General features: G+C 23.6%; 6 protein-coding genes across 6 annotated transcripts; 5 read left to right on the forward strand and 1 right to left on the reverse strand. All coding sequences in view use genetic code 6, as the record gives it.

Moving 5' to 3' along the window:
* Positions 1 to 214: 214 nt before the first annotated feature.
* On the forward strand, positions 215 to 2,290 carry TTHERM_000564419 (transmembrane protein, putative; the record flags this gene model as incomplete). The annotated part of the gene is made up of 1 exon (XM_012799186.1): positions 215 to 2,290. One exon carries the CDS (start codon positions 215 to 217, stop codon positions 2,288 to 2,290), a length of 2,076 nt encoding a protein of 691 aa, XP_012654640.1.
* Positions 2,291 to 2,796: 506 nt separating this feature from the next.
* TTHERM_00564420 (hypothetical protein) lies at positions 2,797 to 2,985 on the forward strand (the record flags this gene model as incomplete). Its single annotated transcript, XM_001022041.3, has 1 exon — positions 2,797 to 2,985. The coding sequence occupies one exon, from the start codon at positions 2,797 to 2,799 to the stop codon at positions 2,983 to 2,985; it is 189 nt and encodes a 62-aa protein (XP_001022041.2).
* A 493-nt stretch (positions 2,986 to 3,478) lies between these two features.
* On the forward strand, positions 3,479 to 5,688 carry TTHERM_00564430 (kinesin motor catalytic domain protein; the record flags this gene model as incomplete). The annotated part of the gene is made up of 6 exons (XM_001022042.2): positions 3,479 to 3,953; positions 4,004 to 4,113; positions 4,169 to 4,648; positions 4,708 to 5,013; positions 5,072 to 5,507; positions 5,567 to 5,688. 6 exons carry the CDS (start codon positions 3,479 to 3,481, stop codon positions 5,686 to 5,688), a joined length of 1,929 nt encoding a protein of 642 aa, XP_001022042.2.
* An 883-nt stretch (positions 5,689 to 6,571) lies between these two features.
* TTHERM_000564438 (papain family cysteine protease) lies at positions 6,572 to 7,690 on the forward strand (the record flags this gene model as incomplete). Its single annotated transcript, XM_012799187.1, has 1 exon — positions 6,572 to 7,690. Exon 1 carries the CDS (start codon positions 6,626 to 6,628, stop codon positions 7,688 to 7,690), a length of 1,065 nt encoding a protein of 354 aa, XP_012654641.1. The 5' UTR covers positions 6,572 to 6,625.
* Positions 7,691 to 8,529: 839 nt separating this feature from the next.
* TTHERM_000564439 (hypothetical protein) lies at positions 8,530 to 9,375 on the reverse strand (the record flags this gene model as incomplete). Its single annotated transcript, XM_012799188.1, has 1 exon — positions 8,530 to 9,375. One exon carries the CDS (start codon positions 9,373 to 9,375, stop codon positions 8,530 to 8,532), a length of 846 nt encoding a protein of 281 aa, XP_012654642.1.
* A 1,051-nt stretch (positions 9,376 to 10,426) lies between these two features.
* Positions 10,427 to 12,378, forward strand: TTHERM_00564440 (papain family cysteine protease; the record flags this gene model as incomplete). The annotated part of the gene is made up of 2 exons (XM_001022043.2): positions 10,427 to 10,860; positions 10,971 to 12,378. The coding sequence occupies 2 exons, from the start codon at positions 10,427 to 10,429 to the stop codon at positions 12,376 to 12,378; spliced, it is 1,842 nt and encodes a 613-aa protein (XP_001022043.2).
* Between the last annotated feature and the right edge of the window lie 322 nt (positions 12,379 to 12,700).

Here is a 12,700-nt window from a genome sequence, read left to right on the forward strand (position 1 = left end):
AGAATTTACCTCAAAAGAGATTTTTTCACATAATTTAATCATTACTAAATGACCTTTTAGCTAAATATTTAATTTTTTGCAGAAAATTATTTAATAATAAAAAGTTTTTTTATACCTTATTGATTGATAATAACAAGAAATTAAAAGCAAATTGTAAGAATTTTAAATAGGAATTAGAAATATTCTATAAATTAAGTAAATAAAAGTAGTAATTATGAAGATTCCTTCATCGAAAAAGCTATAATTAAAAAGCCTCTTGCTTGTTTTAAGTCTAATCATTTTATTTTGTTAAAATGCACTTGGATTAACAGCAAAGCTGAGTTAAATATCCCCTACATACTTATAATTAACCACGGATAATGATATGATAATTAGCTCCTAATACTAATTAGCAAATATTTTTTCAATTACTATCGATAGCATCAGCCCAAGTAGCTACACATACACTTTTAATTTAAAAAATCCTACTACTATAGAAATTAACATAGTATACTCATAAAGTTTTATTTATAGATACCTTAATTTATAGGTGACTCAACCTAAAGCAATTACAGATTAAAGTGGAGCTAATCTTGATTAAAATAGTTATAGCACATAAATATAAATGGTTATAATCTATTCAAGTGCAGAGAAGACTATTCAAGACATAATACCTTATATTGTGTGGGGATTTTTTGGAATCTTTGTTTGCATAACAATTAGTTTTCTTTTTATGAAAGTAGACACAGTAAGCATTTGGAATATTTTAGAATTCTTTCAAATATGTGGAGTTTTGAATTACTTAAACATAGTCAAAGCATAATAACTAATTATTTATCTCAGTGAGCTGAATAAAAGCAATTTTTTCTTTATCCCTACTTGGTTTTATCAGTTGCTCTAGCAAATTAATAAGTCTATATCAACTAATAGCTCTAGCGTTTTTATCACTAATAATTCAATTGATGCACCTTCTTCAACAAGCTTTATAAGAACTACAGGAAATGCCTTATTTATTGTCTTTATATACACATTCCTTACTTTGATATGCTCGTTTAAACCTTGTTTAGTTTTTTAGAAAATTTTTAACACTCGCTCTCTTTATAGAATTGTAGATATTCTTTTGATTCATTTTGTATTTGCTAGTGTCATTAATTTGAGATACTGTTCTTTTAGCAGTGGTTATAACATTAGTGACTTTGCTTCATCAATTGTTTGCCTTATAGCTTTTTTTTTATACTCAACAATAATACCCTGCTCTAAAGTTAATAACATAGATGTTATTATGTTAGACAAAGAGGTAATAGAGAGAAATAAGCATTTCATTAATAAAGCTAGAGTAGAGTACTTTTTTAGCAGAAACTTCTTTTCATTTCGTACAATTTTTAGAAGTCTCTTAGTTATAGGACTTGCTTTAGGAACATTAAGCAAAACTGCAGCAGGAATAATCACATTTGGTTCATTATTTTATTGGATTATTGTTATCATTTTAAGTTTAAGATAAAGTTTATATGATGATAAAATATTAAATGCTATCTAACTAATAAATACTATCTCTCTTACAGTTCTTTTAATATTGTTTATAATTTTATGGAGTTTTGAGCAGTTCTATGCCTTGGTATCACGCTCAAGCAGCAATCAGATTGATAGCTCTTATATTTCAATAAATCACTATCTAAGTTGGTCTATAATCTGTCTAATAGTAATTGCAAAAATATCCTACATAGTATAGTTAGTATTCTATCTAATATAAACTCGAAATATAAAGCTGCAGACTCTCTTGAAAACTTAAAATACAGAAGATTCTTAGGTGAAAGAGCAAAGTTAATTACAAGAATAATTAGTAAACTATAATGATAAATCTATTGTTTAAGATTCTCAGTAAAATAATAGTTTTGTTTATGGAAAAAAGCAGATGTTTTAAACATAAATAGAGTAGAAAAATATCGAATTATCAACAACATAGCCAATTTAATAGCAAAATATAAATGAATTAAATACTGTGTAATCTTAATTATTTGATTCACCTTAAAAGCTTGTTAATTAAACAGCATTAAATAATACAAATACTTCTTAATTTTATAATAACGGCTCATCACTTAATAAATCATAGCCAAATTAAGTTTAGTTTCAAGCTTAAATTTCATTTAATAATTAAAGCATGTAGCAGTAGCCTTCAGATTTTATGTTTTCTTCTCATAAGAATGACAATATACTAAATAACTAGTAAGAGTAGGAGCATAACCAAAACATAAGATTTACTAATAAAACATCTACTTTTTCTGCTGAAAACAATGAAAGAAACTAATTATGAATTAATATATTTTGTCCAAAATATTTCAATAAAATTTATATTATATTTAATTATTTTTCTTTTAAATGTTTGAGTAAATTAAAATATTTGATTTGAGTTAATTAATTTTATAAAATATTAAAATTAATTTAATTCTATAATAATCTAATTAGGCTATGCTTACTATTAATATTTAATCTTTAGTGGTTTTGATGTGAAAGTAAGTTTATGTTTGCTTAACAAAGTTTGTAAAATTATCTAAATAAACAATAATTAATTTATTAATTATACATAAAAAAATTTTTTTAAAGATTGGAAAAATGTTAAAGAGAGTATTTTATGCTTTAACACTTAGTTTATTGTTTTTAAACTTAGCAGACTCAAAAAAAGAGACCCTTTATGTAGCTTAGCCATATCACCTTTACAAACTTTGTGTAAAATAAAAATGCGAAAAGCTTTTTTGTTTGATTAGTGATAATAATTGCTAAAGAGAGATAAGAAAATCAGAAAAGTGTAAAGAATCTAATATGAATTGCTAAGGATTTTTTGAATGGGAAATGGAGAGAAGTGACGATGATACTACTCCAGTCCCAACCTCTCTCAGACTATGTTTCTAACTTTGTCCAGCTGATAGATTCGAAAGCGAAAACTTCTATGAAATAGAATAATGTATGTATGGATGTGCATTTTAAGAGATATAAAGAGGGGATTTATGAATAAAATATTTATTTAAATCATTTATGATAAGATTATTTTATTTATTTACTTCATTTTTAGATAGCAGTATTAATTTCTTAAAATAAATTTAAAATAATTTACTTTTTGCTAAAATAAAAATAATAAAAAAAGGACTTAAATGAGTGATTTTCACTTTTTAATATTTATTTTAAAAATTAAAAATATATTTTAAATATACTAGATTATTTTGATTTATTTATTGATAAACACTGTAAAAAAATAATTTTATAATAAAGTTACGTTGGTTGATTTTGATACTTAATAATTAATTATTTTTTTGCGGGCAATAAATTTAAATTATGAAATTAAATTATTTTGAATCATTTAATCAAATTTTTGACAAAATAGAACTACTCTAAAATTTGTAATAAACGAATATTTTGCAAACCTGAAAGATTTAATATTTCAAAATATTATAATAAGAAAGCATTCTTTATTTAAAATAATATACATTCATATAAATAATAAATAATGTTTAATCACCAAACTCTTTTCGAGACAACTTAATTTTATGTTTAAAGATAAAATCTGGCTGTTAATCCTCGTATAGCAGCTCTTAGAGAGAGACATGATATGATGAATAGCATAATAAATGAACTTAATTAATCTAGCAAAAACGATTTGAAAAGACACTTGTTGTTAACATCTGATAAAATAACAAATATATTTACTTAAATTTAAGCTGATAAGGAAAATGTAAATAGCATTAATTTACCGCTTTAAGCTGATACAAAAGATAATAAAAATGGTAGTAATTTTAAAAGAAAAAGTGATGAATAATCATTAGGATTACCTTCTACTGTCAATCAAAATTTTAATTTTTAATAGCCTTTGATATCAAGTAATAACTTGAGACAGGCAGTATTTAAACCTGGAGCAGATATGCAAGATTTAGTTGATTAAAACATGATTCTTGAATAACTGTGCTAAAATTAAGAACATTTTTGTATATTTATTTATATAGCTAAGCAATTTCTTAAAAAAATTTTAAATTAGTAAAGGAATTATATGAAGAAGCAGAAAATATTGCAAACAGTAATCTAATATGGAAAAAAGAAATTATACAAATGAATAATCACATAGCAAACATCGATAAAACTATTTCAGTAAATTATATCAAAAGCTCATAAATTATTTTTTTATACCTTTTGTTTTTATTAGAACTTGGAATGTAATTTTGTAAGCGAAGTAAAAGCAGTTAAAAATCAGGTTATGAATCTCCATATAACGAGCGATCAACTTTAAGAAGAGATGGATATTGAATTTGAAAACAACTAAAATCTAATGGAATAAAATTAAAAATATTCATAAGAGCTAAGTTAACTGCTTGAAATAAAAAAACAACTAGAAAAAGAAATAGAAGAAACAGAAATGCACTAAAAATCACTGAAGGAACAAAATAATTAATTTTCTGATTTTTTAGCTACAAGCGAAATAAAATAATAAGAGTTATTTTAACGAATTGAGCTCACTGTTGCAGAAAAAAAGGACTTAAATGATGAATTATAATCAATAAAAGGTAACATTAGAGTATATTGCAGAATTAGACCTCTTTTACCTTCTGAAATAAATGTTGAAAAATGTACTAATATTATTTAAGTAACGTCTAGTAATAATGTAGCACTTTAAGTTCCTTAACAAGTAGCTATTAAATTTAATGCCTAGATATTAATTTTTCATTTTTATTAAAATAAAAAAAGCACTTAAAATCAGAAAATAATTAGAAAGATTACAGATTTTCTTTTGAATAAATATTTGATGAAAACTCTTCTTAGCAGACAGTGTTTGCTGAAATGTCTTAATTAATACAATCACTGATTGATGGATTTAATGTATGTATTTTTGCTTATGGTTAGACAGGCTCTGGAAAGACATATACAATTGAAGGTGGGTAAAGCGAAGAGTCTAAAGGTCTTATGCAAAGATCTATGGAAATGATATTTCAACAAATAAAATATTTACAGTAATTTGGTTGGACCTATAAATTATTTGTAAGCTTTTAAGAGGTAATGAATAACAATTGATTATATAAATTATTTATTAATTTTATTTTCATTAATTTAGGTTTACATGGAGCAGCATAGAGATCTCATTACTAACTTCAAAGTAAGCGAAAAGCAGGATTAGCTCGTTTTTGTTGAAATTAATTCAATTGAAGAATTTTATCCTCTCATGAAAAGAGCCAGAGAAAATAGAAAGACTGGCAGCACGATGTGCAATGATCATTCTTCTAGAAGTCACTCTATATTTTAATTAAAATTATATGGTTCCAACACTAAAGATGGAAAAACTTGCAATGGAACACTAAATTTAGTTGACCTTGCAGGTTCTGAAAGAGTTACACAATCAAAAGCTGAAGGTTTGCTATTAGAAGAAACTAAATTTATAAATAGAAGTCTAACTTCTTTGGGAGACGTCATTAATTCCTTGGCACAAAAAGATAAGCACACACCTTTTCGAAATTCAAAATTAACATATTTACTGCAACCATATTTATCAGGTATTTATTTTCAAGACTATATGAGTAATTATTTATAATTTTTTATTTTAAATAAAAAGGAGAAGGATCAAAGACATTAATGTTTTTAAATTTATCCCCATCTTCTTCTAGCTATCATCAAACATTATGTAGTCTAAGATTTGGTGATAAAGTTTCAAATATAAAGCTTAAAAAAAAGTGAATCTTGTTAAGAAAAAATAAAATCATCTATCTTTCTATTTCAATTTCTAATTTATAATACTAATATTTTTAAATATTTAATTAATTAATTATATAAATTTTTAATCTTATCTAATGCTATTTTATAATTTAATTTCTTTAAAACTTTTATATACTGTATTTATTCATTGAATTGATAAAATAAATTATTACTCCATTTTTTAATCAATATATTTTCTATAATGTTATTTTTTTATTTACCTTTAAATAGCTTTAGATAAAAAAGAATACTTAAATTACTATATGAGTATTAATTATCACTAACTCAACTTTTCATTTATTTTAACATATATTTTGGTAAAATAATTACTTTTAAAAAATAAAAAATTGCAAAAGTTATATCAAATTACATAAAATTTCAAGTAAGTGTTCCTCATTTTAATAATAAAATAGCTATTTAGGATTGATTAAAGGAAATCAATATTATAACTGAAATTATTTATGAAGTAAAGGGCATTTAACTAAATTTAATATACTATGAAATGATAAAATTATATTAAATTTAATAAATTAATTATTATTTTAATTTTTAAGTTTTTTATACTAATGTTTATATGTTTCTTTATTTATTTTTTAAATAAATGACAAAGAATTAAAATTTCATTGAATTTGTCTTACATGTAAGCATTTAAAGATTTATTAAATAAGTCCCTTCTTTGTCACTGAAATATATTTCTTCAAAATAAAAAAAATGTGTAAATATTTTAAATAACAATCTTTTATATAATTTAAGTAAACATCTATTTTACCTGATAATTAATTATAAACTAACTTAATAAAAATTTTAATATATAAAAAATATTAACTCTAATTTTGTTGATAATTAAAAAAGTCAGCTTTTATTAATTTAATTGTTTAGTTTTAAAAATTTGGATATCTTTAATTGGATTTGTTGAATTATGTTAAAAAATAAAAATAAAAGCAATACAATTAAGGTGTTTCTATTTTGCTTAATATTGTGCTATGTAATAAGCAGATTAAAAAACAAACTATTTTAAAAATTCTTAGATTTACCTGATTTAAATTAGTATCCAGTTATTGGAATTTACGCATAACCTTCTTCCTAAAAGAAAGAATATGTCAGACAATATTATCAATATGTATTGAATGCTAACATAAAATGGATTCAAATGCAAGGAGCTTAGACAGTAATTATTCCTTTTGATGAAACCTAGGAGTATTATGATAATATATTTAGTAAAATTAATGGTATTCTTTTTACAGGTGGCAGTTTAAATATTAATATAAATAATCCAGTCGATTCATATTAACCTAAAACTGGTATTAATTAGTGGACCTAAAACGCCGCTTATTTATTGAACAAAGCAATTAAAGCTAATGATGATGGAGACTTCTTTCCTGTTTGGGGTAATTGCTAAGGCTTTTAGCTTTTACATTATATTATAAGTGGATATAATTATACGATACTTAATTATATAACAAATGATTTTAACACTACAAGGAACGCCCAATTTTATAACATAGAATCATCTAACTTACTATAACAATTCGACAAGCAAAATATTTAATATTCGCAATCAAATTCCCCTTTTTTATATCTTCACGAACTTGGAGTAACTGAAGAAGATTATAAATATAATCCCTCCCTTAAAGAATTTTTTTAAATTGTTGGCGTTTCAGTTAATTCAACAAGCTTCTAAGATAAAAACGCATTTAAATATCTTGCAATCGTAGAAGGTAAAAGATATCCTTTTGCTGGGGTTTAATTTCATCCAGAGTACACAATCTTTGAAACTTCATTTGACTCTAATCACTCCCTTGAATCGCTAAATATAGCCTCATATTTCTCTCGTTACTTTGTTTCATTAGCTAGAAAGAACGGACATAGATTCTCTGATATTGAAGAACGTAGTAATTTCTTATCTTACAATTATCCAACTGTTCACATTGATGGATATTTGTTTAACTAAGTAGTTTTTATGGATAGAAAATAAAATGATTGAAATAATAATTAAATAATATATAATCAATTAATCTTTTATCAATATTGTAAAATTATTCAATTCTTTAAATTACAATTAATCATTTCTTATTTATATAAAAAACATTAGAACATTAAAATTAGTTTAAATATAGAAAATCATTTTAATATTGAAGTAGTAGAGTGAATTTACTTTTTTTTTTTGTTGAAAATTATTTGAAAAAATAAGAGTTCATTTTTGAATTTCAAAGCTTATTATTTGTCTTACATAATCTAAGTCACAATTTATAATTATTAAATTATACTTTGATTATTTTAAGAAATATGTGAATTATATTTGTAAAAAATTATTTTTAATTGAGATTTCAAGTCAGAGTAACTTTTGAAAATTAATTTAATTTTAAAGCATAAAAACTAATTTTGCATTTACTTAGATGATTTTTGTAGAGATGTTTATAATTTTATTTATAAGAGGACAACTTATACTAGCATTAAATGAATTAGTTTTACTTTAGTTTTAAAATTTCTAAAAGATAATTATTTTAAAATATAGTTATTTAACCTAATAAATTTAAAAATCCCTAAAATTTTATCATAATTAAAATAAATAATAGAATTTTCTAAAGATAAAAATGATATAGTCAGTTAATAAACTAGATGCGAACGAATATTTTTGTAGAAATTCCTTAATTTGTATATTAATTTTGTAAAATTAAAAAAGTTTTTAAATTAAGTGAATAAAAAAGGATATTTAATAGATTCAATAATTTGGTTATTTTTTTGAATTTTAAGGTTTTTAGCTTCTAGTTAGATGGAATATTATACAAAATAAGATGAATCAATATGGGATAAAGTAAGTTATCACATATAGGATAAAAAAAACTTATTGAATAGATTTGGGATATCATAAAATCTCTAGAAATATAACTTATGGAGAGAATATTTTGATAAAAAATTAGATATTAGTTTATTTTAAGGCAGCTTCGAAGATTTGAAAACCTCAATATAAAAATAGAGATATGAACAAGACAAATATATATAAACAAATCCTTTATAGCAATTAGTTAATTCTGTATAAATAAAATTTGATGACAATTATTTCAGCAAAGGAAAACTAATATTTTTTAAAGATTTTGGCTTTTTATCTAAAAAGTAAAAAAAGAAATTAGGATTAAGTGGTATTCTTGGAGTTAATAATCTATTTGATAGTGGAGATAAGTTAAATGTTTATGGCTGGGTTGGAATTAATGATCCTGTAAATAATTAAGTGAATTTAAAAATGAATTATTTTTCCCCAAACTAACCACCTTTAAAAAATGTTAACAACATACAATTAAAAGGAAGATATTAACAATTAGATGATGAAAAATAAGAGTATTTGTATTAAATAAAATTTTAAAGCTTAGATGTGGTAGAATAATGGATTTTTTCAGGAGGTGCTAAGCTATATGTAAACGAATTTAGAGGAGTAGATAGATAGAGTATTATTTTTTATATAAATAGAAAATCTCTTCCAAATAAATAAATAGGATTTGATTGGACAAATACTTCTAGTCTAAAATAAACTTTTGCTTTTGACTACACAAGAAAATCTTTCTTTTTCAAATCAATTTAATTCAACAATTTTTAAAGGCTGTTAAATTACGATCTAGGAAATAATAATTTACTTTACTTTAACTTTATGAATAATTTCTCAAAAGGATACATTATTAGAATTAAATAAATGATCTAAAATGAATAATTTCAAGTTAATTATCAGCCTGGATATATAAACAACCACTATGACCCAGAAAATTCTGGTCTAAATCATCTTGTTTAAAATACTACAAAACTAGAAATGATTAAATTTATTCCTAATTTTGATCCTTTTGTGTAACTTTATTCATCTCTGTAATTAAAGAGAGTTAATTTATAGGATATAATTCATTTTAAATCGTTTGTATAAAATAATTGCAAAGCTGTAGTGAGCGTTGGTGGAACTGTAGATTTAGGTTTTGTCAAAATTGGCTTACTCTATAATATGCTGGATTTAGTACCTTACATTTTCAAAAGGGAACAAAAGTAATAGTTTTAGCAATTTCAAATATATTTTTCAGAATGATCGGATTTTATAAAAGAAATTAAATTAAAGATAAATATAATAAGTATTAAGAGTACTAATTCACTTGTTTTTTATAGCTTAAATAACTAAATTATATTTTAATAATCAATTTTTATTTTTTAGTTTAATAACAATAAAATTTTTAATTTATTTTTAAGTTTACTCATATTTTAATTATTTAAAATATTTAAATGCAAAAAATTTTATAAATTAATTGATAATATTTATTTGAAAAATTTTAGTTTTTATCTTAATCTAAATTTACTTACTATTTATAAAAAGAACATTATCTTTTTCATTGAAAAGTAACTTTATTAATTATATTTTAGAATATTTATTTATATGCTGAAAATACAGATTTAAGATTATTTTTTAAGTATTTTATATCAATTAAAACTATTTTTTACATTATTTTAAGTTGTATTTATCATACTATTTAATTGTTAAATGTTAAATTTTTATATTAAAACATAGAGAAACAACTTTTAAGTAATTATGTAAAGAGATCTATGATATTTCAATAATGTCACTTAAATTTGCTTATACGTTTGAGTGATAAGATATTTTAATTTTTTATCATCAAATACTTTTAAGATTTAATTAATTTTATATGAATATTTATTAAATTTATAAAAGATTAAATTTTTAAGAAAAACGATGAAGTCAAGATTAAAATTAGAAATACTTGCAATTGTTTTTGCTCTAAGTATTTATGGCATCGCAGGTAAAACAAATCATATTAGCAAAGATTTTAAATAATCAGAACTTCCTACTCAATTTTCTTGGGCAAGTGTAAATGGAGTTAACTATTTGAGTTACGTAAGAAACTAATTAGCTCCTAGATTATGTGATTCTGGATGGGCTTTTTCTGTTACTTCTTCACTAAATGATAGAATAAAAATTAAAAGGCAAAATGCTGGGCCTGATTTTATTCTTTCTCCTTAAGTTTTAATTTCTTGCAATGATGACAGTAATGGATGTCGTGGAGGATCTCCATAAACAGCATACGAATATATTTTGAGAAACAACATTACTGATGAAACATGCTCTCCTTATACTGGTAGAGATTTTAGAGATGGCTATTAATGCAGGTAACACAATTATAATATAATTTAATAATGAATGATTTTAAAAATTAACTTAACTCAAAAATTTTAAAGGTTCAATTTTTAAATTTTAACCTATTTTTTACATAAATTAGCTCACTAACTGTTTGTATGGAATGCTGGCCAAAAGTAGGGTGCAAAGCTAGAGATGATGCTTACATTTATTCAATTGAAAGTTGGGATTAAGTTAAAGGTGAAGAAGATATGTAATAAGAAATATTTAATCATGGTCCCATTTCTTGCGTAATTAACTCTACAGAAGATTTTAGAAACTACACTGGTGGAATACTAAATCCTCCAGATTCTCCTGTTTAAATTACACATTCTTTAAGCATTGTTGGTTGGGGTGAAGATGAGAAGTAAACTAAATATTGGATTGCTAGAAACTCTTTAGGCACATTTTGGGGAGAAAATGGATTCATCAGAATTATTAGAGGTAAAAATGCTCTTAAAATTGAAAGTGATTGCTCCTATGGTAGAATTAGAGATACATGGAGCTAATAAATAAGAAATAACACCTCGTTTAGCAAGAGCAATTCTAGTTATACTTCAAATAATTAATAGGAACACAAAATTAATTTAGATATCAATTCTAAATCTGAAAAAAATATTATTTAGTAAGCTAAAGATGAGTTAAAGCAAATCTTTTAAGAGTCATATCAGAAATATCAACCTTTAATTGAATCTATTTCTAGTAGCTTTAGTAATAACATAGAATTAGATGTGAGTACCCTTCCTACCAATTTTACTTGGGGTAATGTAAACGGAGTTAATTACTTAACTTAAATAAAAAACCAACATAATCCATAGTATTGTGGGGGATGCTGGTCTTTTGCTGTTACAAGCAGCTTGTAGGATAGAATAAAAATTGCACGCAATAGAACAGATATTCCTGATGTAATTCTTTCAAATCAGATGATTATAAATTGCCATTTAGGTGGTTCCTGCTTTACTGGAGGAGTTTCATTGATAACCTACTATTTCCTTTCATAAATTGGAGTTGTTGAAGATTCTTGTATGCCTTACTAAGCGAAAGATTAATGGCTTCCTGTTTGCAATACCAAATAATAATGTATTTCATGTGAGCTTCCTTCTGCTCCTATCAGTAACACAACTGATATATCTTCTATCTGTCCAGCTCAAACAAAGTATCCTTACAAGAAATGGAAAGTAAGTAAGTTTGGACACATTACAGGTGTAAAGTAAATGAAAAGCGAAATATATTCTAGAGGACCTATTTCTTGTACCATTGATGCCACTGATAATTTAGAAAATAATTACACAGGTGGTATTTACAGTGAAAAAGTTAAGTTACCTATACCCAATCACTATGTGTCTGTAGTTGGATGGGGTTAGACTTTAGAAGGTGAGGAATACTGGATAGTTAGAAATTCTTGGGGAACCTATTGGGGAGAGGAAGGATTTTTTAAGTTAAAAATGCACAAAGACAATTTGGGTTTAGAATTTGGTTGCTCTTGGGGAGTTATAGATCTTTAATAATGAGAATGAAATAATGAATGAATTTAAAATGAATATTTGTATTAAAATAATATATTAAATTTTTATTAAACAAAAAGTATTAAATAAATATCAAATTTTATAATTTTAAATAATTTATTTTCATTTCTCAACAAGTTTTTTCCCTTAAAACACACTAGAAATATATTTATTTAATTTTGCTTCTCTCTACATTCCAATACTCTATTTAAGTTAATTATTTATCAGATTACTTGTTAAATTTGAAATTTCTTTGAAAATTCTTTTTTCTCGATTTTTTCTCAATAATAAACTCTTTATAAAAGAAAAATATATAACACCTATTTGA

This window comes from Tetrahymena thermophila, assembly GCF_000189635.1.
Source record: "Tetrahymena thermophila SB210 genomic scaffold scf_8254495, whole genome shotgun sequence".
Classification (NCBI taxonomy): domain Eukaryota; phylum Ciliophora; class Oligohymenophorea; order Hymenostomatida; family Tetrahymenidae; genus Tetrahymena; species Tetrahymena thermophila.